Source organism: Miniopterus schreibersii (assembly GCF_964146895.1).
Source record: "Miniopterus schreibersii genome assembly, chromosome: 1".
In the NCBI taxonomy this organism is placed as follows: Eukaryota; Metazoa; Chordata; class Mammalia; order Chiroptera; family Miniopteridae; genus Miniopterus; species Miniopterus schreibersii.
In genome coordinates, this window is record NC_138101.1 from 49,528,349 (window position 1) to 49,553,024 (window position 24,676).

Consider the following 24,676-nt stretch of genomic DNA (forward strand, 5'->3'; position numbering starts at 1 on the left):
GTCCTTTACTCTTCAGACCCATTTCTAGCAAAAGAACACATACTTTTTTGGTTTTGTCCATTATGTTGGAAGTGCCTTGAAATTAAGGAAGTTTATTAGTTTCTCTAGAGTGTAGGCAGCTGAGATCGTGTGTCTTTCACCCGTACGGTTACCTGTTTGAGAGTGAGGGTCTTAGCTTTTTCCTTCGAGGTGCCCATCTCCCACACGCACACGACTGTGCTCGTTCCGCCCGTGATGACCAGCTTGGGGTTGGGGCAGATGGCACAGAGAATCTGGCCCCACTCAGACAAACATTCATAAACAGTCACTGCCTGTAAAATAAAACAGATGTGAGACACACCTGCCATCAAGTACCACAAAGTCGGAAACACAACGTGTACACTGAGTGAAGGACAAGGGCCTCCAGGCAGGTCCTCACAGGCCAATGACTGAGAACATTCTGGTCTGGTTTCAGTTTCGCACCTTTCCCACTGAAACTCTACTCTGAGCTACCCCCTAGAGCCTCCTAACTACAGTTGCTGCTAAAAATCATAACTGGAAACTGGGGGGTCTCCAGTTTCTCCAGTCCAGGAAAATGACGTTCAGGCTGTGTGAAGCTCTGTAAGATGCAGGGGGACAATCAGGTAAAAGGATGTGTTTGCCGTAGCCAGTTAAGTTATAAAAGGAAAGCATGAGTGCCAGATTTGTTACAGTGCAACACACAGACCTGCACAGAATCCCTCTTGCATTCAGGAGGGGACAGTCAGAGGGTAAACACAGGGCACTAAAGGATCACTACACACTGCCTCTTCCAAGAGATACTTATGGGACTCAAAGCAGTGGCTGATTCTTGGGGGATGGGGTGACAGGTCTCTGTCCGCCAGTTAAGGGTGCTGAGATGATAAATGGGCCAGGGAGTGACTCACAAAAGGAGGCTCTTCTGGTTGGAAGACATGCTGACTACCTGGCTGGCTAGGACCTCTTGGAGGAATTCTTTGAGTGGGAGGGAAACTGGGAGCCACTAGAATACAACCTCCACAAAGAGACTTGTTCTATAAGAAACATGACTTGTCCACTTGCTCCTGTATCCTGCCCTAAGGCAGAGAGCTCTCCCTTCCTCTGGGCCCTGGAGGAGCAGCTGACAAGCCCTTGGTCTGGGCTCTGCCCAGCCCCATTAAGCAGGATACCCAGCAACGAAAGAGCAAGACAAAATGAGTGAGAAAGAAATGATGCAAACCTTGTCTGACTCATAGGTTCCCAGCCTGCAGCTGAGGTCCGCGTAGCCCCAGGCGAAAGTTTTGTTCCAGGTGGGGGGGATGAGCACCTTATTCTGTTCCACAGCGAGAATGCCCTTATCTGTGCACACTATTTGTCCCACAGGCTCCTTGAGTTCTACACAAACCAAATCAACACATTACAACAGGGGCAGGGAAAATTAACATTATTTACAGGGGGTGGTAAAGTAACCTCAAATATTCATATATATCAAGCATCCTCATGTCCACATTAAGACAATATGACCTTAGGCAGAGCTTGGCCTTCCAGTCTCCCACAGCCCTGCTGGGTGATGCTGATCCTGCCCGGTGCTCGCCAGGCCTCCCTCTAGCCTCACTGTCTCTGAGTACCTGGGTTTGGCTCCCAGCAATCAGGCCTGCCTTCCTGATGGCTAGAGCTGAACAGAGTGATCTGGGATGCTCCCCAGCATGCCACACATACACTTTAACCAATCTAGACCTTCGGCACCTCTCAAGTTATAGCCGCCCTTAGACTCCCTGAGAAAGGCCATGCTATTACAGGAGAGGCCCAGAATCCCTGACCTTCCCAGAACTCTGCTGACCACACCAGTGCTCCAGACCACTGCTGGGCACTGACTGGAGCTGGCACATGGCAAGGTCTGTGCAATGAGGCAAATGGCCCAGAGCTGGTGGCCATTCCAACTAACCATACTTTGAAGAGCCAATATTTAGATTTCTTTAGATGGTAACTTCAAGACTTTGCAAAAAGATTTTTTTGTTTTTTTTTCTTCTAAGGGGAAAAAAATTCACTTGAAAAAGTACTTTTAGGTATCTCATAAATGCTTTTAATTGGCATATTAAATATGCAGTTTTCTTACCATGATTTCTAAATTGGCAGAACATGTATAAATGAAGGTGACAGGAGTTTTTCTACATATACAATATAAAAGTGGAGCTACCAGAGTTGGTATTTTAGAGTTTTCAGTATCTTAGCAGGGGGGAAGAAACCATTTTGGTTCTTTCTGACAGAAAGCCCAACAGGCCAAAAACAGAGAAGTAAAAGGAGAAAAATCTAACGAGTATTTGGCGATTTAACACAAAAAATACATCACTTATTACAAATTACACCATTGTCAAAAAGCAAAGTTGTTATTGCTCCACTAGGGTTATTAAGTAATCCCACAGAATCACGAATCAAAGGCTTGCCTCCGGGCACCTTACCCTTGACGGGTGTCAGAGAAGGCCGCAGGTTGTCTAGGTGATGGAAAAAGATCTTGTCACTCGTGCATCCCGGCGGGACAGAGACTCCCGCACTGTCTCCGTTGAGTCGACTCCTCACTCTCTTTGGCGGGTGCGGCTTCTTAAACAACTGGTGAGAGAGAAGATGCCGCATTTCACAAGGAAAGCCAGCATTTCTCAGCCCCCATTCTAAGCCAGGTATTGTTATTTCACCTAGGCATCGTTAGCCAGCAGGGACCGCATCATCGCATTTTGTGGAAAGAAGTTCAAAGAGGCTCAGAGGCTGCCAGAGACCTCGCACCTTCGCAAGCAGGGACAAGGCCATGGGACCACAGCTTGAGTCACCATCGCGGTGCCACGGCTTCATAGTAACTGTTCACAGTTCATCTACTCAAACTATAGCTGACTGACAATTGTTTTCCAATGATGTTTAAAAATTAACCAATTCAAAATAAAATAAAATAAAATTACACCCCCCCCCCACACACACATTAACCAATTCTTTACAGCTCGACACTGCTCTGTGCCACCGCGGGCAAGCAGACATTCTGTTTACTGGGCTATTTCTGGCTTCGGGTGGCCTTTCTCTGTGCAATATCATTTTGGTCTCTTAGGTATTGCTAATTTGCTGGAAGTGTGAACACTGCTGCCTTCTTTTTACTTTGCAGTGTTTTAAAGGAATAAAGAAGATCTTTGGCATCTCTGTTCAATATTTCTACAGGATTAACAAGTATTGATGTACATTTAAGATTACTATTTTTCAAATACTGTTCATCTTCAAAATAGCAGGTGAGCTATTTCTATTAGAAAACGTATCTGAGGATGGTATTTGGGAAAGCTTACATGGAGTGAGGTTTAAGATGAATATAACACCATTGCACTACGAACTGGACGTTCTGGATTTCCTGGAGAAAAATGCTGTGCTTAGAGGAAGAGATACACTGCAGGCTCCAAACCTTAACATACTGTCCCTATTTTATCTGCATACAGGGGTATAGTATCGGAGTTCTGTTATTTCCTATAAAAGTTAATAATGACACAAGCCTCTGAACTTGTATAAAAGGACCCACACATCTGGAAGCATGTTATGAATGAACATTTATTAAGAATTCTGATTTGAGGGCCTCAGACAGAACCGGGCGAGGTACAGAAAGAGGCATGGACAAAGGGACCAGGAAGCTTAGGTTTTCCTAGGACTGCCACACTTGGCAGTGCTCTGTATTAGTCACTGGAATGTCCTAGAAATATGTTATTATCTAGACTCTATTTTCCAGATGGCTTGCCTCTTATATGCAGAAGTGGAACAAACATCCTGCAACAGGGCATGCGTCTTGATTACTTTTTTTCAGAGTATTTTTCCCCAGAGGGTATGAGACCTGGTTTCTGTGCTTGTAGCTCTCAGGAAAAAGAAAAGGCTTAGCTAAGTCTTCCACTGTGATTAGTGTTCATCAACAAGCATTTCACTTTAAAGTGAACCTGGTTCCTTCGTGGGGGATCAGACTGCACTGGGAATGGTGTAGTTACAGGCTGTCCTGCTGTCTGTCCCTCCCAGCTTTTCCATGTACAGAGACTAGCCATTCATTATTCTGTGCTCCCAGCTGTCAGCCCTGGAAACCTCTAAGTTGGTTAACCTACAAAAAGAGAGTCCAGGGGAGTTAACTGAATCAGGAAGAGAAGGGTACTAGGGTCAAAGTGTAGAGCGGGGCACTTGGGCAAAGTGGGTGGTCTGACTGGCCCAGTGACGCCTTCTCCACAGTGCAGGTTACTCCTGGTGCGCCCGCCTGGAGGGCGAGCCCTGGCCTGGCCAGCAGGGACTAAAGAAGGGAGGGAGCCTGTTAATGGAGCTTTGCTGGACTCTGAAGGTGGTTAGAGCAGTGGGTGCGGGGCTGGTCTCAGGCACTCCCATGGCAGAAAGTCTCACATCACAGCATTTATCTTACCTCTTTAATTCAAACCACTGCTATTTATTCCCTGAACTACTTGCTACAAGAGCTCCCTAGGTGGTCCTCTGCTCTTAATTTGGCTCCCCTAGACTGTGTGTGTGGTATGTGTATGTGCGTGCACGTGTGTGCATGTGTGTGTGACTGTAGCTGGAATGATCCTTAAAATATGAACATGTCACTTCTCTGCTTAAACTCAGCACTGGCTTATTCCTGGCCTCAGGATGGAGCCCCACCTCTGTGTATAATGTGCCTCCCCCCAACCCCAGGTTTTGTGCAGGTGCAGGAAAGCACGCCCTGCACTAGTCTGTGAGGGAAAATTATCTATGAACAGCAACATTTCTACCTATTTGTACGTAAAAGGGAGGAGAAACCAATGCTCTCTTGGAACATACTGGGTGGTACTTATGGTACTTTAATGAAAACTTAGCCTAAACTTAATTATTATACATAGATCATCTAAAGAAATACCACAGAGCTTAAAAAATGAAACAGAGAACACTGATGATAAGAACATCCGTACCTGCTTAGGGATCTGGCCAAAGTTGTTAATGAAGCCTATGGTGGCTGTCTCCTTCAGGGGATCATTTATGTTGTAGATATCCACTTGACCCTCATAAAACAGATGGTGGAAGACATTCACAGCTTCTACTGCAGCAGGTCCTTGCTGTTTGTAGCCAAAGATTAAGTCAATCCATTCATGCAGATGGGCGCTCACATAATCACATTCCAATGCCTGTAATTTCAAAGCAAAGGTTCAGTCACTGGCTGGCGTTTATTAATTGCTCAGAAAGTAAAAGAACTAACCAGTGGTCAATAGGAACTAAAATAACTAAAAATCATAAAAACAATATTAGTATGGGTGATACATTGCTCAAGGTCATCTCTTTGTACTATGGTCAATGACCCAGTGAAATCCAAGTCCAACTGCAGAGTGAAACCCTATTACCTCTCGGTGGACTCTGATGAATTCTCGTGGGTCCCCTTTGGCCCAGGGTGGAAGGATCACATCTCCAAGCTTGGTGCCATTTTGTTTACAGCCTGTGGAGTTGGGTCCATTGAAAAGAAAATGGAAAACATGATGAATAATAATGTCATATCGAAGTAACAGAAATAGTGGGCTTAGATTCACGGTCAGATCTATGAAATCTTACCACCAGAAAGGACCCCCAGAGATCATCTACTCCGGTATTTCCCTAAGGCGGACCCTCAGTGCACTTCCTCAGAGAGATTTATTAAGAGTTTGCAAAGTGGAGGGATGCTCATGGTCAATGACCTCAGGAAATGACCAGTTACACAAAGCTCAAGGTGCTTCTTTCCTGCAAGACTCCTCCAAATATTAGACACAAAGTGCCTGACATTTAACTGACCCCAGGAGTCCTTAGTGAAACATTTTATGGGGCTACTGTTCTGAGCTTGGAAAAACTCCTCAAATTCAACCCCTTTAGGATGAATGGCTCATTTGGAATTCCATTAACATTTCTCTAAACTCTTCCTTTTTTTAGGCTTTTACAGAAGAGGTGAGTCATCAGCAGTTAACTAGTACTGAATTGTCTGTCTTAATGTTTTGGCAAAATTTTGCCATTCGAATGGCAGAGGTTACTGAAAGAATACCTAACTCCGCAGTAACTTTCAGTTTGCTCTCTTTGCTTAAGAAATGGAAGTACCACTGTCTCTTAAGATATTTGCAATACATGTGGTTTCTTGTGTTTCTGATTCTTATATTCTGCCGAGAGCTCTATAGAGCTGATGCGTATTATGCTATAAAGATTCTCATTAAGGAAATAAAATCTGAAACATAACTCTTTGCTGTTAGTGTATCATTTAACAGAAAAAACATTTGGAAAAGACTATGCGGCTATCTGGCAGAAACAGGGACATCAAGCTGTGACAATGCACACCAAGTGATATTTATTCCACATATTTTTGTTATTTTAATGTATTGTTAAAATAATGCATTCTGTTAATTTAAGTCATAGCCAGATAATCTCTAAGATATTAAAGAAACCATTTGCTATGAAATTTATCCACAACAAAACACATTAAATGGGACTGGCATTTAAGGAAACAGGTCCTTTTTCTTCCTTTTTAAAAATAACACCAAAAAGTTAACTTTAGCTTACAGATTTCCTAGGTACAAATGATGATCATTGTAAAAAATGACTCTATAAACAATAATGTTGCCTCACTAGCTTAACAGCAGTTGGTTAGATAAATAGATGTATTAGAATTTTCACAGAGCAGTGCAATTGTTCAAGCTTTGGAACACAAAGACAGTTCCAAGTAAGGGCCAATAAAAATATTTCCCTTAAAAACAATCTTGTTTTCATCAGTGTTATTTGATGGGCTTATTTACAATGTGATATTAAGTGAGAGATACAAATATCAGTTTATTGTTTAAAGGAATGTCTTGACTTGGTTGGAAAAATTATCATAGGACTTAAGAAAAAATAAAACAATTGAGCTATTACAACCATTCCTCCTTTCACACCCTCACTCCAGTCCCTTAAAATGACCTCTGGGACTAATTTTTTGATAATGAAAAGCAAGTAATAATTTCCAGGCTATTTCAGATATAATTTTTGTTTCAAAATTTTGCTTATAATACCTAAATAATTATGTGATTTAACCGCATTTAATCAGCACTGTCTGCTGTCTTAAAATGTCACTTAAAGGGCCCAGGGCTATAGAAAACGCTTGGTCTGTCTAATCCTGCCACTCTGCAGTGTCTTCCACGTACATCTGAGGTGTGAGGACAAGACCAGGGATGAGTGTCACTCATTCCAGGAGTAGGGAAAATACTCAAGTGCTTTTCCTTTTGAATCATTTACTATCTTTTCTGCGCAAAGAGGCAGTGTTTCACTGCTTCCTTTTTATTGAGGTGAGATTCACATGACATAAAATTAACTATTTTAAAGTGAACAACTATTTTAAAGTGGCGTTTAGTACACTTAGGCTGTTACGCAACCATAACCTCTCTAGTCTCAAAACATTTTCATCACCCCAAAAAGGAACCTGTGCCATTGAGCAGTTGCTCCCCATTCCTCTCACCACCTGCTCCGGATATTCCACATACATGGATTCAGACATCATGTGACCTTCTGTGTCTGGTTTCTTTCACTTAACATAATGTTTTGAAGTTCAATTCACATTGCGGCATTTATCACTACTTCATACTTTATGGCTGAATAGCATTCCATTTAATGTATATTCCACAATTTGTTGATTCATTGATAGACATGTGGTTACTGCAGCGAGTGTCTGTCTGAACATGCGGGTACATGTACTTGATTCCGTTTCAGTTCTTTAGGACATATACCTATGAGTGGAACTGCTGAGTCATATGGTAATTCTATGTTTAACTTTTTGAGGAACCACCACATTACTTCCCACAGAGGCTGCCTATTTTACATTCCCATCAGCAATGGACAAGGTTCTCATTTCTCCACAGTCCTTGATATTTTGTTAGTGTTTTTTTTTTTTTCACTATAAGCCATACTTAGATGTAAAGTGGCACCTCACTGTGGTTTTGATTTGCATTTCCCTAATGATGACTGATACTAAACATCTTTCATGTGCTTACTGGGCATTTGACTAATTTCTTTGGAGAAATATCTATTCGGGTCTTTTGCCCATTTTTGAATTGGATTGTTTATCTTTTTGTTGTTGAGTGGTAAGAACTCTTCATATTCTGGACACTAAGCCCTTATAAGATATATCATTTGCAAATATTGTCTCCCATTCTGCATAATGTCCTTGAGTGCAGAAGTTTTAAATTTGGATCAATTTCAATTCCTCTTTTTGTTGTTGTTTTTGCTTGTGCTTTTGATACCCTATCTAAGAATCTATTGCCAAATAAAAGATCATGAAGATTTAACCCTATGTTTTTCTCTTACAGTTTTATGGCTTTAGCTCTTATATGCAAACAGTGTTTTATGGAAGACAGATGATTTATTATGAAGGTGAGTGTCACAAAGATACATGACCCTTCTTTTATTACTCATTTGAAAGTGAAGTGTTTGGTTCGGTTTGTAAGTGGTCTGGCTAAAACATCTTTGCAACACAGATTATTATAATGAATCCAGTGTTTCTGAAAGTTGAGAGTATCTCTTTCTGTACCTTTCCATAGCTGTGTTTTTAAAGTGGTATCCCTAGGGAAAAGAGTACATTCTCCAGAGGAGAATTTTAAGTGAACATAACACTACTGTGTAGCCATATTCAAATGCTGTATACACAGTTGTTTTTCCCTGTGTATCATCTATTCTGTTCCTTATAGGAACCCTCATTCCATCCAACTCTAAGACCTAGAACTTGGTGTCTTTAGCTACCCCAAGGGTGAGGTCTAAGAGCAATGAGACTCAATTTCAGGACTTTTGCTGGGGCTACTGAGAGTCTTATCTTTCGCATTGGATCTGGAGTTATAATTTCACAACATTGGGACTGTGGATGAAAGTAGAAGTTATTAAAAAAAATTTTAAATCACTCAAATGATTAGATATGAAGAGTTCCCTGGATTTTCTGCTAATGAAACATTCTGAGGTAGTATAGTAATGATTTACATGCTGAACTCTTAAATACAGTATAAAGTATGGGGCATTAAAAAAAATATGAAACAGAACAATATCTGACAGGAATATCCTACAGTGGAAACAATGGAATTTTGATGTTTTAAAAGAAATAAAGAAATAACCAGAAACATAGGTCAGCAAACTGTGTTCCAAGAAACTGTAATCAAGTCAAATCAACTTCCTGCAACTGGTAGATAATATACTGGGGGCAGAGTACTGATGAAATTTCTCTTTTTATAAATGTTGATTTGGCCCTGTTTTTTTGTTTGTTTGTTTGTTTTTAAGAAAATAGTACCCTTACAGGATAAAGAAAAGGAATTTACTGAAAGTTATTCTGAAATTCTAATTTTAAAGCATATTAGCATGTAAAGTGAGAATGCCTCCAGCAACACATAAGATTAAAACAATACATGAAAATCTGGATATACCGCTCTTGGCTATTAATGGGTTTCAGTTGTAATAATCTTCAAATAAATTTTTACCTCACCTTTGTTTTCACTGAAATAAAGTATTCTGACCAGTAGATGTAATAAGTGTCAGTTTATAATGTTTCCCAGACTCTAGGTTTGAAAGAGCGATCTTTCTTTTTCTACTTAATTGCAGGCCCCGAATTACAGCAAACGGCAGCAGCCCAGACCACAGGCTACCTTGTCCGAGTGCACTGCAGGCCTCAGAAAAGGGACTGATTTCCCCACCCTCTTCCTGGACGACGTTTCTAAGACAGCACCACAGCTCTACGTACCCAGGTCAAAGTTGTTGGAGTTGAACAGGAATTCTGGTAAGTAAAAAAACTCTGGGATCAGTTCTTTCACGTCCGCCATGTTGTGCTTTGATGCCGAGTACCAGGCCTCCCGCACGCTGTGGAACATCCGGTCAGCCAGGTCGAAGTGGCCGCCCTGCGGGCAGGAGAAGGCACCTCCCGGTTAGAGAACCAGTCCCTCCTCGCAGCTTCAGTCAAGCTCAGAGGCTCAAAAGAGTCTGCTGGCTTTTCCATTTCCCATCACCCCACGTCAAATACACAACATTTTAAATGATCACACAAAGCAAATTACTCTAATTAATTCTCTTTGGTGTATTCTTTACCTTACAAAGGGTGCTCAATGTATTTATTTCATAATCAAAGTGAAATCCAAATGTAAAGACTTTAAAAAGTCATTTAAAAAACTAGTTTTTAGAGAAAGCAAGACAATAAGGAATATGAATTCTTTCACATTTTGATGATGCTCTCTTAAAGACTGTAATGTAGCTGTTTACAATGGGAGGTGTTCCATTATATATGAGCTTGACTAATTTCATAAGTAACATGACACTGAAGTTCCAACACCCATGAGAATTAAGTGGAGAGCTAGGAAGGTGATCAGAAAGACACAGACTGATAAAAATTCAAATAGAAATGGGATTTCTTTTGCCTACACAGCCTCACAGATATACCACCCCTTCCTCAATCAAGCTCCCTGTGCTGTGTTTTAAGTGAGCACAGAGTATCTGTCTCTACGATGAAGCTCACTGTGGCCACCAAGGGCTGCAACAATTGGGACTCTATGACTTGCCCACACTTACTCTGCTCCAGACACAATGGCCTCCTTGCTGCTCCTCAGTCATCTCAGGTGTACACCTGACTTAGGGCCCTCACCTGGTCTGTGCCCTTTGCCTAGAACACACTTCCTCCAGACACTGCCAAGAGTAACTCCCTCACTCCTTCAAGTTTTTGTTCAGATGTCACCTTTGAAAGGAGACCTACTCTGACTACTCTTTAAAGCTGCATCATGACCTCCTCACCTCCCATGTCTGTCCTTCCCAGTCCCCTTTCCCTGATCTATATTTTTCTGACAGCATTTATCACATTCTAAAACACTGGACAATACAGCTGTTTATTTTGTCTGGCTTCCTCAATCAAAATTGTATATAAGCTCCACATGGCAGGGCTTTTGTCTTTATTTACCAAAGTCCTCAGAGCATCTAGGACACCGTCTGAGTAAATGAAATAGGATGTAATAAATAATAAAGAAGACAGAAAATGACCTAGACTGTATTACTTTTTTTTGTGTTTGCTGAATTCAATAAGTTAAGGCTGAATTCCATATGCATGGCCAGAAAGCATATGCTACTTGCTTATATGACTAAAGGACCCTGGCACTTATTATAAATGAATTCTAGTTTATTCATCAACTTTGGTCCAGCAAAATTTCACTTTATGTTTTGATTACAGGTCTTCTTGTAGGGCAAGATAACAATATTTTTAAAAGCAACAATTTTAAATAGAAAGAAGGCTTGCGTAGAATGGGAGAATTCTGAACTTGGAGTTTTACCTGTAGCCTTAAGAATATCTGTGTGAAAGGCTCCATCCGCACTAGGTACGAAGCCACAATCATGGCAGATGAATAGTGGGTCCCATAGTGGTAGGCTGGAGTTTCTCCTGTTCAAAAAAAATTATAGCATAAATGAAAACAAGAGTAAATAGAAAAAATAAAATTGGTACTAACAGGCTTAAAAATGCTAACGTATGTGATAACTGTGACACCAAATACACAGAGCGCTGGCACCTGTAGCACGAACACTGTATGAAGACACTACTACCCTTACTTACATGTTGGCCAGTAATCAAAAGTAAGTACAATTCGATGCCTTTCCCCTCAAACTTTGCATATCTAGCAATTCGTGTTTTGAGACATTGTAATAGATGACGCTTAAGAGCAAACCATCTCCACTAAAGCAGGACTTACTGACTCATAGATACTTTTCATTAGGTTCTGGCTCTGCAACCCTTTATTTCTCTAAAATGTCTATAAATATTATGCATTTTTTACTACTTTTCTTGGCAGGGGGAAAAAGAGGCCAGTTAGGGAATACTGTCAGGCTTAGGTTTTTTTTCCTTTCTTTGTTTTGTTTGCAGGGCACACATGATAAACATTAAACATAATAGGTAAACTGAACAGTGTTTCAGAAGGTAGTCAATTTTTTTATTTAATGCAAAACGGTTCCAAAAATAGAGTTGGCAAGTGAATGTGTAGTTCCTGGCCTACATATGAGTCAAAATAAAGGCATTATGATGGGAAATTTCTGCCCCGTCTAAAGCAGACACACTTAGTTTCCTGCCAGTACCTGACAGGCTACCTAAAAAACCCCTTCTAAGCATGGCCACCAGCTGGCATATAAAACTGGATTTTCTACTCTGATAGTTGTAGAGATGTGTGCATATGTAACATATACAGAGGTGATGATATGTAAGCAATTTGGGGAAAGACGTGAGGATGTCAGACCACTAAATAATGGCTTACTTTTGAAATTAGGTACAAAGTCTAATGACAAGAAAAGTTACTTACCATTAGGATCTTCCCAGTCTTTATATCGCTTCTTATACTGAGCTAATCGTTCATCTGTCTGTGCTCCCATTGGCTTAGCCAGGTTTCTAAATGTCTTGGGATTAGTAAGATCGACCTCCTAAAATACAAAACAAAACCCAATTCCACATTAGCACACACCCTCTATTCTCACCAGCGCTGATACAGTGGCTACAGCAGACATGCCAGGATCCGTGGGGTCGCTTGGGCAGAAATGGACTCCAGAACAATGCTGTGTACCCACAGGTCATTCTCACTTTACAGAGAGGCACATGGCAGTGTGTCAACTGATTCAGTTTGAAGACGACTGCTTGGGAAATTAAGGGTTCACAGAGGAAGGCATGCAGGACCCATGTCTAGAGATGAGCAGGCGGGAAAACCCTTCCCGTCTTGGCAAGGGCACAGCACAAGACTGTGGGCGCAAAAGTTTCAATTCATCTTTATCCTCTGTCACCCACATGACCGGAGGGTCACGTCCCCCTCTGCTCTCTTCCCCTCCTCCCTGTCTCACTCCACCTTTTCTGAGCATTCCCTCCCTGGGGGTGACTGCCTGGGAGGCGAAGTAAAGCAGAGCACCCAGGATTCTTCTGCCTCTAAAAGACAACATCCAAGCGGATCAAGTGACTCCTAACTGAGCCGGAAGCTTTCAGTCCACCACAGATTAATTTAAAGCTCATCTCTAGTTGACCTAATTCATATACTTGAAAGGAAACCCAAATTTATCTCCTGGAGGTTTTAAAAGTAGAAATTTGAAATATGCACCTGCGGGATATTTCATTTGTATTCTTTCAATGGGGCATCATGACCACCCAATTTTGCCAAACTTGTATTCTAAAAGTCTTGGGAAGAAGAAACTGATCCACAATTATGAATATAAGTCAAGTCAGTGTATTCGTTCCCCTCAAAACCAATATGCAAAATACCTCATTCATATTTTTTTGGTTCATTCAACAAACTTTAAAGTGTAATACTAAGTAGCAGGCATTATTCTAGAGGTTGGGAATTGAGAGACACATGAGATAGTTTTTGTGCTCAAGGACTTCACAGTCGACTAGGGTCAGACACAAATCATGATTATAATATGCTGTAAAAGAAAGTGCCACGATACAGCTCCAGGACAGTGTGTCCCGCAGGGTGGAATGGAGCTGGCGAGGTGAATGTATAAATGGGATGAAGTTGGTGCGTGAAAACTGGGGAAAATTCCATGCCAGGAGCGTAGTGTGTGAATAGCTACTGAGAGGTACTTCAGGGAGATTGACAGGGTAGCCCAAATAGCAGTCCTGGGAGTACAAGGACAGATTCATAGGAGCTACTTTGCAAAGGGCATGGTACTGAGGATTTTAAATTCTCTCCAAATTGTTATGATGATTCACTGAATCATTTTAAACAGAGGGATGAATCAATTAGATGTGTTTCCAAAACTGGCTGCAGTGTAGAGAACAGAAAGACATCCACCAGTGGATACAAATTAATTAGCACTTAAGGAAACCAAATTGATGTTATAAATTAATACCCAAGAAGTTGATCCATTACCCACATTCTGTCTAAGTCCAAGCTGAAGCTCTTCTCATCTTCTTGGAATAAGTGCCTGCTGAGAACTTTAAACTATAAAACATTTGAGCCATTGCAGTATCTCTTAATTACTTTTGAAAATGTGTTCCATTTACAAAAAATGACACGAGATTTACCTCTGAGTCGTAATCTGCAAGGATCCAAGGAAACACAGGATATTGCATGAGGTCATTATACGATCTGCCGGCCAAAGTATTCAAGTGCATCAAATACTGGAAGTTACTTATTTCACCTCTCTGGGGAAAAAGAAATAACAGTGCATTTTAGAGCAATCAATTACCTCTACTACGTTCACTTTTTAAAATGTTGTATGCAAAATGAGGTAAAGGACGATTTCTTTCTTATAGATTTCAGAACATCAAAACTCTTTCTAAAAAGAACAAAAACGACATTTTTTCTGTGGTACATATTTTATGGGTTATTAAAGTGCTTTTAACAGTGTGGCTTACACCATCCAACTATAAATTACAAAGGAAGCTTAGGTTTTAATTAAGCTTACCTCCCATCTCTGAGTGACAGATTTCTCTCCAACCAAAGTGCTAAGCAACCCAGATCTGAAAACAATAAATAATTAAATTGTAGGCAAAAGAATTTTAAATGACTATATAATTGAAAATTTTAAGTCAATTTATCATAGTATGGAGGGCGTGCTAGTGGGTGATAAAATCAGTTTAGTGGGTTGCGATCCGCATCTTAAAATATGAAATAACGTGGAATTCAACTAAAGAACACAGGACATCGGAAGGCATCACATATAGTAATGAAAGTATTTTCAGGGAATTCTGTCTTCGCTTTTCTAACTCAGTTTGTGTGTTCTGGGATGCAATGTTTGATATATATTTTTCACTATGGGTTATGGCAAAAGAGTTTTAAAAACATTGATCTAGTCCAACCTTCTACTTTTTCCAATAATCACTATGTAAAAGTATTTAAAGGCATTAAGTTGGAATAACTGAAATAGTATACAATATTTTGTACGTCGTAGGCGTGTAGCATATTTCCTAAAAGAGATGTTGAAAAGTGAATGAGAATGTATTTTGACAGGAAAGTCATTGCTGTTCAGGTCATTTACATTTATGGACTTTTTTTTTATAGCAGCCTTTCCTAGATTGCTATAAAACCCTTCTTTAGGCTTAACAGCTTCATAACATTGATAATTAATATTTTGAAGATTGTAAAGTGGTCAGTGAACTAGTAGGCAAACACATGGATTTCATTGTTTGAAAGGAAATGACTAGATTCAGCTTAATAGTCCAGATACCACTTTCCACTTGTAGATAAAGTCCTCCCATTAGGAAAATGGAACGTAGAGGATGCTCTCCCTGCAAAAAGAGCTATAATCACCTGTCAACTGTACAAGAAAGGGAACAACGAGAAAGCAGATTAAAGCTGGAAATGAATTTCTGCTTCTTGCCCTTGAGCTTCTAGAAGTTCTTTAAGAACTGCCAATTCAGCACAAAAGGTAGCAAGATCTATGGACCAGCAAGCTGAAGATTACCAGGGCAGGTCAAAGTACTAGCAACTTGATCACAAGTAGGAAAAGGCTCGATGTGCTCTGGGGGAGCCTTGCACTTCCTGTATTTATGTTAACAACACAAATGATTAGGAGAACATGTTTCTAAGGTTAATAAAAGCATATAGGTAGCATCTGTATTTGCTAAATCTCAGCTAAAGAAAAAGAAAAGCAACAACCTAATGAGAAAGAGACTAATTTAATATATTTAGATATACAGAGACTAGACTAAAATTTTATTTACAAATTACACAATCTCCAGTGAAGTTTTAAGTCATTTTCCTGCAGGTTGTAATAATTAATTTGTGGCCCCAAGCACAGCCTTTCTTCCAGCAGATTATAAAGGACTACAGTTCCGAGTGACTGTAAAACGGAGCTGGGTGTGTGGATTCCTGCAATGGCTCTGCCACCCAGAAGGGCTTTCTAAGAGTAAAGGCAGCTGAAAAGAGCACAAGGAACCACTGATAGGTTTGAACACATAAAAGCAGAAGTTTACATTTAAATGTCAAAAAACAAAATTAAGAGGAAAACTGGACAATTTGTGACAAATATGACAAGCATAGGAGAAATGCATTATTATAGAAAAATCCCATACAAATTGATAATAAGAACTCAAGAGGTTAACTATTTAACTACTGTGGTGGTTATTTCACAATATATATTAATATCAAACCATTATCTTGTATACCTGAAACTAACATAATGTTATACATCAATTACATCTCAATTAAAAGAAAAAAAAATCAAACCATCACCACCAAACTCAGAAAAAAAATGGGCAAAAGTTATAGATAATTCCCAAATGATTTTAAGTGGCTAAAAAACATTTACAGAGTCCTAGTGCTACTAATAAAAGAAATGCACATTTATAAACAGAAAAAGCATTTTATAAAATCAGTAAAAATTTTTAAGAATATAAAGAGTTGACAAGCATCTTACAGAGACGAGTAAACTTATGCACAAGTGGTAGAATACAAACATCCATAATTTTTATGAAAATAACGTTGGTTTTGTGTATCAAAAGCCTTCAAATTCATACCCTTTAATTTACTAAGGGGATTTTACCCTAAAAAAATAATCAGGAATCACACCTGCATTATTATAAAAAGGGAACATGATAAAAATAAAATATTCGCAAATAAAAGAATGTTTTATATATATGATGAATAGGTAGCAGATAAAAGTAATGTTTCTGAAGAATTTTTTTAGAGCAGGGGAAACAGTTACATATAACACTGAATGGAAGAAGCAGAATAGAAATCTGTATAGCATGAATTCAATGGTGCACACAGGAATATATGGGTGCTTAAAAGACTCCAAGAAAACTGATCAAAATGTGAGCAATGATTTGACATGAGGGGTCATGCATACATTTTTTTTTCCTTCTAGTTTTCAGTAATTAATCAAATAATTTTGTGCAACCAACAGGAAGAGAGAACACTCAGCAGAAATATAAAATTATACTGTCCAGATACAAACATCCTAATTTCACTATTAACTTATAATGCAAGAAGGAAACAACCTACCCCTGCTCCACACTTGTGTTCGGTCGTTGCCCAGACACAGACTCAGAACTGTCAGTGAGGGATGGAACTACAGCCAAAAACCTGGGAAATTTAAAAATAGCATAAAATTGGAAATGAAGTCTCAGTCAGGATCTAATGAGAGCTTAAGAAAGGATGGATGGTTCATTTACGTATTAATTGTTTCATTAACAATAGAACACTCTGTTACAAAAAAGGATAAGACAGTGGCTTCCAAAGCTAAATAATAATGGCCCATAGCAAAATCAATCATTTTGGACTTTTACATATGCTGCCATGTTATGGGAAGCAAAGGCCTTGCAGCACTGACTCCCAGGAATTGAGCCAAATTAATGAAGTCCAAAGAGTGATTAACAACTAAATATGCACATGACAGCAAGTAATCATGACAGCTAAGCAAATGACGGAACAGACACATCACTAAATAAATGAAGATCCACACAAGATAAGAAACTTTATGTGACATTTATTTTTCAGAGTTGCTTACAATGTCAACATAAATTTTTTAAAGGCAGAGAGAATTGTGTGGAAATTCTTGGAATGGTCGTGGGCTTTGAATTTGGCATCTACACAGAAACTTCTCAGAGAAAGAAAAACTCATCTCCTTGTAATGGTTTCTAGTTATTAAGAGCAAATAATTTCCTAGCATTGAAAGAGTATCACTTTTAGAGAGTAACTGGACAGAGAACTAAAATTTCAGTCGCTGCATTAGCTCCTCCCGCACGTGAAGGGGGCTCTGGATTACCCACCACCATGCGCACCCCGCGCCTGAAGACCTGCCCTCGCTCCCAGGGGCCCCCTGCCAGTACCACTGCGCTGCAGTGACCGGCAATGTTCTTGGCATTGAACATGTTCCTCATGGAAATGACTTGAAACAGAAAACTTCCTTTACTAGAGGGCTTGCAGCATCTACACCACCCTTCAAAGAATAAGAGAAGGTCTCTCACATCTACATCAGTTCATAAAGGCCTTATTATTCATACATCCAAAAGAAGTATCTTCGAGTACAGCAGATGTGTACTGTGGGTTTTTTTTTAAACGTAAATTTTAAATATACTTTACGAAAAATAAAATAGGGTTAGGTTAACTGCTTTATTTGGCTGTGCTACTTTTTTAATGATGAAGATATCCAACTTCCCTTCCAAGGCCAGAGAAAGTCTCATATGAATGCAATTTCTAAGGAAACTCAGTCACTCTGTTCAATATGAAAAAAGCCTATTTTAAACCTAAAGTATTACTTTTGAAGCTACACTTTCAGCATTCTTTTACATAGAGACAAAAGACTTAGTGATGAAGTAGCTTTGGATATAACTATGAGTTACCAGAAGAAAAAAATGGCATTTCAAAATAAAATAGCATCAGTATAAAAGCTAGTTAAAAGAATCATGTTTCAAGAGGTTGGCAAAAATGAAACATTTTCTTCAAAGAAGTTAATTCACTGATTTAAATTATAGATTTTTAAAAACTAGCTAAACTGGTACTAGTTTCCCTTCCATCTCTTCCCATGATAGCATTATCAAGTATTCCTAAATAAACAATACCTTTGATAGACTTTATTCCTAATTCCTTTCTGAAAAGCAAGGAGGTAATTTCGTCCATCTCCAGAGAAAACTTCCACAGCAATAGGCTGAAATGATCAGAGCAAAAAACATTAAGAAAAACACAAGTAAGGTTATATATTAACTTTTCCACTATCAATTTCTACAATGTTGAAAAAGTTAACTCATTGAAGAACACGGAGTCATAATTCCCAGCAGATTCAATTACAAAAAAAAACAGAGCCAATTTGTTGCAAATCTGTTCTTGATTTGTTTATAAAATATTTAATAATAAAATAATTACAAAGTTATAATTTTTAAAAATTATAATGAGGATGTAATTTTATATTTAAAGGTAATTATGTTGATTTGGATAGCTATAGATAAAGATGGATGACAAAGCTATCACTTAAGGTTTAGGTGGTTTTTAAAAAATATAGATGCATTATACAGAGTTATGCACTGTGTAATGTCAGTTTGTCTGTTGCATAACTAAATTTAAGAAATAATCTACAAAACGCTCTAAGGGATAATGCAGACACTGCAGAGGGTTTTGCATGTATCAGTTTTACAATAACACATTCTCTGAATAAAGGAACATGACAAAACACTTAGTACTACTAAGTCACCCACCTGTAGGAGGTACCTCCTTTTATGTACCTCCCTGATGTCTTCATATGCAAAAATGCTGCATGTTCTCTTGAGCTGACTGGGGCCTTGCCTGGCTCCTCTAGGGATAATTGGCTCATGCATACTATAGGCAGCCAAGAGAAAGGAGATACACAAAAACACAGCGAGAGATAAATTTTCAGTTCAACAAAAGCTGTTATTCTCAACATATGAACAGGAGGGGGAACAGTATATCAGAATATTCACTTAGAAAAATATGTTTAAGAGAATAATTTGTCAGCTACTCAGCACACAAGCAGCCTCTTTGATGAAGCTAATTTAAATAATCCCATTATTGCTACCAGGGCCAATTTATCAATCAGGCACAGTGCCTAGGTCTAAATACTCTCAGGGGCCCAAGAAAATGTTTTAATATATAATATGACTATATTCATCTTTAAACCAACAGTCATAAAATACAATTTTTAACATTTTTATATGGAGGAAAGGGCCCTAAAGTCATAATGCGGTTCTGACTGTTGCAGGAAGTAACTATTTGAAACATCTCCTGGGAATGAACTGCAGAGACCATGTCCACATTCAACAGTGTGAGGTGTTCAAAATGTCAAAAGAAAGGAAGAACATGTTGATTTTCCACGCCTTTGGCTTTTCATCTTCCTCCGAGCTTTGTCTGTCCCCTGGGTTTTCCATTACCCACTGTCACTGCAATCACAGAACTGGCAGAAGAAAGGCAGATGGCTAGGACTCGGCTCACCCTGCCCGTGCTCAGTCACACTGCTTCTAGGGCACTCAGGCCATCAACGCTTCCATCTGCTACAGGATGTGCAGCTACCTGCATTTTCTCTACAACTGTGTTTGAACTGGCATTTTTTTTAAAAGAACAATTTCCAAATTCAGAATAAGTTTATAAACATATTGATTATAACATATGGAATTTGGTGTCTAATGCTAATAATGAACAGTCAAAAATTTCATTTAGTTTTCATTTTGATATATAAGGCACATTTTTTTCTTATTACCTTTAAATAACTATTACCCTTGTGAATGTTTAATAATGGATGCACATAAACTGAGGGGTAACATTATCTGAAACATAATTTGTTGATTAAAAAGAACTGATGTGAATAATACTGTTTTCTAAAGATAGCTGCACTTTGTGTCTCTTCATTCATTTACTTACTTTGGAGATAAAGTTTCAATGTCTCTTATTTCCCTGGTTGCTGTCATTGTAAATCCATCTATCACATAAAAATGCTCTTTTCCAAAAAGCAGCAGCCCCTCACTGGTATCAAGGCCCTGGACTCGAGCACAGCGGTACATGTGTTGGATCTATAAAGAAAACCATCAACATTCATGAACATAGATATTTTTTAAAAATTTGAGATAACTTCTTTTTTGATATAACTGAAGCAAAATGTTTTAAAACAGAATGTAATGGGCAAATAGGATTTTAATGAGCTGTCCCTCTGTGATGGCATCCACTGAGCTAAGCATGTTAAACCTGAGTTTAAGCATATTGAAAAGAATCTGCAAGAACAGTAGTCTGATTTGCAGTTGACCTCAGTAAAAGGAAACAACCATTTACTCATATCCATCCACCCCCGTGCATCCATCCATCTTCTCAATATTCACTGAGCACTCTCCGTGTGCCAGGCACATATGTACCAGGTTCTACAAGCGATGAACTAGTTAGACAATGCGGGAGACAGACACAACAAACTTGGCAGGAAAGGGGACTTCAGCATACATGTAAACAGATGAGAACCATGCCCTTCGCGCGGCAAGATGACACACATCCTTCAACAATCCAGTTCTGTTACTTAGTTGTAGGTTTAGCCAAGTTTCCTAATTTCTCTGGGCCTCTGTGTCTTCATTTGTGAATTTCAAATGTACACTGACTGGTTGTGAGCTCAAGATAACGTACATAAGCATGTTTGCGATTGTTGGCCGCCTCTCTTCCACACAGCTCACTTTCCCTTTTTCCATAACAACTCCTGGAACTAGAACTGGGGAGTTGGTTCCCACCCGCTCCCACCTGGATCCTGCCTGCCTGGCACACTGTTACACTTGTGCCATTGTAAAAAGCCCAAATTGGCAGAAGTTGTATTTTCCTCATAGGAGGAAGGAGTCACTAAATCTCTCAGTGAAAGTATTGTGTTGTTTCCAATGAGTAGGACCTGTTATTAGTAAAAATTCTTTCTTGTTTAAACTGAGTTCAACATGCGTCAAGGAAAAAAAATCAACAACTAAACCAGAGGCAAACAAATGTCAAATAAATGTTAGTTTGAATACACTTCCTGCACTATTGAATCTTAAAACAATTAGAGCAAAAACTGTAGTAAAGAGATTAAAAGTTTAACAAATGACACCATTAGAAAATAATTTTCTGAAATATGCAAAAATAAGTCAATCTCCATAGCCACATTTGAACTACTTCGATAATAAAACTGTAGAATGTTACAGGAAAAATCTGATGTCCTTTGAAAGTAACTTTATTGTAATGTAACATACATACAGAAAAATGTTTTTCACAAATGCATGGCTTGGATTTTTCAAATGCTACATATGATGCAACCAGCATCCAAATGAAGAAACAGAACATTCCTAAGAGCCTCTCTTATGCTTCCTTCACACCTAATGTATTTTTATAGTTACATGATTAAAAAAAAAAATCATTCCAGATTAATAAATCCACACAGCTGGACAGAATTTTAAAAATTATATCCTAATTTCTGGTTAGTACTTCTTAGTGGGTAAAATTTCAAGGGTTATTCCAAGATCTAATATAACAGGCAAAAAGACCATCCTTTGAAGAGGTGATACTCACCACACATTAATTCATTCCTTCATTCGTGTACCCTTTTATTTACGCAACCAAACACTCCTTCATTCAAAGGTTATTGGGTGTCTGGTAGGTGAGTGGAGTTGTGTAAAGCAATGAGATAGGAAAAAGAAATAGTGCCTGCCTCTCAGGAGCTCCCTGGCTAGGGGAACAGACAGACACAGGAGCAGATACTCACATGATAAAACAGAGTAATATGTATAAGGCATTATGAAAGCACAGAGAAGGGGTATCTAACCATGCCTCAGTTGGCAGGACAGTCAAGGAACACTTCCTACATGCGCGTATTACAGACATCCAGGTAAACGAGGCTGTATGAATGGGAGGTACAATGAGATGTTACGCAGATGGAGAGAGAGGCGTTTTGGAAAAGGAGAAGATGAGGCAAGTGCAGAATGAAGAACTAACACGACGCGTGTAGTAAACCGCAGGGCACACAATGCTGCAGGCGGCTCGGGCTACAAGGCAGGGTCAGTGACATGAGCTCGGCGAGGTGGGCAAGGTAACGTCTGTGAATGGAGGCGCCTGGGGAAGATGGCACAGACTGGCTGAAGCTTCTTGCTGTGTCACTGGAATTGCGCAGGTTGTTGAAAAAGCACAAGGCCAGAATGGGTTGTGTACATGGGTTTGGAACAGAGAATTATAGCAAGCACTTCAGTCTAATAAAGGGTATAGGGGAAGATGGTGAACTAGGTGTCAATTGTTAATATTGTGTCTGATGAAACTTCGTGCTGTTTTGTGTGTTCAGCCAGGTCAGAAAATCCTGAAGATGACAGAGGTAGAGTATTAAACCCGGAAGGTTGTTCTATCACAGAGGCTGCATATTTACCTTATGCCACCCTCCCATCAGTCCTGTAAAATGGAACAAGTCACTTAGATAAAACCCTACTTTTTGGAAGCACAGTACCTTCTCCCCCTCCTCCAAGAGGCGCAGCAGGGTGGCGTTGTCCGTCTTCTCCTCTTCTTCTATGGAGCCGCCCTCAGCAATCTGGTCTTGCAGCTGCTCCTGGTTCTCCTCATCTCCTCCATCAGGTGCAGAGCGAGACCGTTTCAGAGGAGGCTTGACCAGACCTACAGGATAACAACCAAGGGGGCCGTGACCTTGCAGGGCCATTTGGGAAGCCGTTTGGTCTCAGGCAGTCCCTCCTACTCATCTCCAATTTGAGACAAGTCGGAAGGTGTAGGGAGGCAGCACAGATGAGTGGTTAACAACACAGACTCTGCAGTTAAACAGCTGTGCGACCTTGGAGAATTATTTGCCCTCTCTGAACCCATTTTCTTATCTATAGAACTGAGACAGGAACACTGCCTACCTTAGAGAACTGTCGGAGGGCAAAATGAGATAATTCATGTAAAACAGCACTTAGCTTACGGCTATAAATAGTAAACCCTAAAGAAGTATCAGATGATGATGACAGAGAGTTTAGCGTCATTAATGGTCTGTAAGAACTGTGCTGCACATGGACAAGTGTCACTGAGGGGATACCATGAATAAATGGTCAATTACTACCAGAAATAAAAATAAAGATAACAACTTATAAACATAATTACAAGAGATGCCAACTGCTTGGAGGGCCCATGAGGATTATATTAAGGCTTAGGTCACAAGAGGCAGTATGGTCATTCATTCATCAAATCATCAGGTTGTAAAGAAAAAGAACTGAATTCTTTATAATACAGGGACAAATCATTTAATTTGCAGGTTAAGGAACCATCTCACTGCCTACATTTTGATAACTTTAATAATCATCAAAGGAAATGGCATTAAAATCAGTTGATGAGATCCCAAAATATGAGAAGCACTGAAAATACACTCTAAATCCCGCATTTAATTAAATTAATAGTCAGTTGTACAAAAAAAAAAAAAAAAATCATGTTAAACCTACCAATGATAGTTGCTCTAAGAATTCTGGAAAAGTTTAAGTCAGCCTGCTAGAATCTTATGCTTTGAATACATGTTATCAGAGGTTCTGATTTGCCTTGAGAGGAACCTTATTTTCACATATAAAGGAGTGTAATAAGTAAGCACGAGAGATCAGGTCCTGCTGGGAACATCCACAAGAGGAAAGCTTACAGCTGCATTATTTTGTTTTGATTAATCAAAACCTCCAACTCTATGTCTAGCATAACACCTTGCATATCACAATCATGACACCAGCAGTTGTGGTTTTAGGTCAATAAGGGATTAGGAAAATGAGGCCAAGAGAAGTTAAGTGCCATTGACCCAAACACAAGCCGTCTAACTAACTCTGTGAATTATACTTTGGGGCTTATACCCAGTAAATAAAGCTTTAGAGCATCTCACTAATCTTGTTGGTGCAATGTCAAGAAAATTAAGAGGTTGTAAACTCTGTTCAACTACTAAAAGTTTCAAGGATTCTGAGTATTTTATATCAATTATGAAATGTTGAGTAAGTCAGAGTCATCATGAGAGAGGAGGTATATTATAACAATAGGAGAAATGAATCACAATTTTTGATGGTGTTTTTTGTCGAGATTGGTCATACACTATTTGTTTTTAATCTATGGGACATGAAACTGATTTTTAAAATGTTTTTATTGATTTCAGAGAGAGGGAGGAGAGGAAGAGAGGGTCAGAAACATCTATGATGAGAATCATTGATTGGCTGCCTCCTGCACGCCCCCTACTGGGGATCAAGCCCGCAACCAGGGCATGTGCCCTGCCTGACCAGGAATCAAACCACTGAGCACACCGGCCAGGCTGATTTTTAATT

At 39.4% G+C, this 24,676-nt stretch overlaps 1 protein-coding gene across 5 annotated transcripts in view; it reads right to left on the bottom strand.

The window, feature by feature from the left end:
- WDFY3 (WD repeat and FYVE domain containing 3) overlaps positions 1-24,676 on the bottom strand; it is a 236,384-nt gene that overhangs the window by 15,332 nt on the left and 196,376 nt on the right. For all 5 annotated transcript variants that reach the window (XM_081146974.1, XM_081146973.1, XM_081146972.1 and 2 more), the window contains 15 exons: positions 22,849-23,012; positions 20,280-20,428; positions 19,103-19,223; positions 18,473-18,558; positions 16,914-16,994; positions 14,374-14,428; positions 13,991-14,110; positions 12,285-12,402; positions 11,271-11,377; positions 9,704-9,857; positions 5,343-5,434; positions 4,917-5,129; positions 2,436-2,583; positions 1,217-1,371; positions 153-311 (listed from right to left, as the gene is read on the bottom strand). In XM_081146974.1, the coding sequence (XP_081003100.1) occupies positions 153-311; positions 1,217-1,371; positions 2,436-2,583; positions 4,917-5,129; positions 5,343-5,434; positions 9,704-9,857; positions 11,271-11,377; positions 12,285-12,402; positions 13,991-14,110; positions 14,374-14,428; positions 16,914-16,994; positions 18,473-18,558; positions 19,103-19,223; positions 20,280-20,428; positions 22,849-23,012 (1,922 nt within the window). The remainder of the gene's footprint in view (positions 1-152; positions 312-1,216; positions 1,372-2,435; positions 2,584-4,916; positions 5,130-5,342; positions 5,435-9,703; positions 9,858-11,270; positions 11,378-12,284; positions 12,403-13,990; positions 14,111-14,373; positions 14,429-16,913; positions 16,995-18,472; positions 18,559-19,102; positions 19,224-20,279; positions 20,429-22,848; positions 23,013-24,676) is intronic.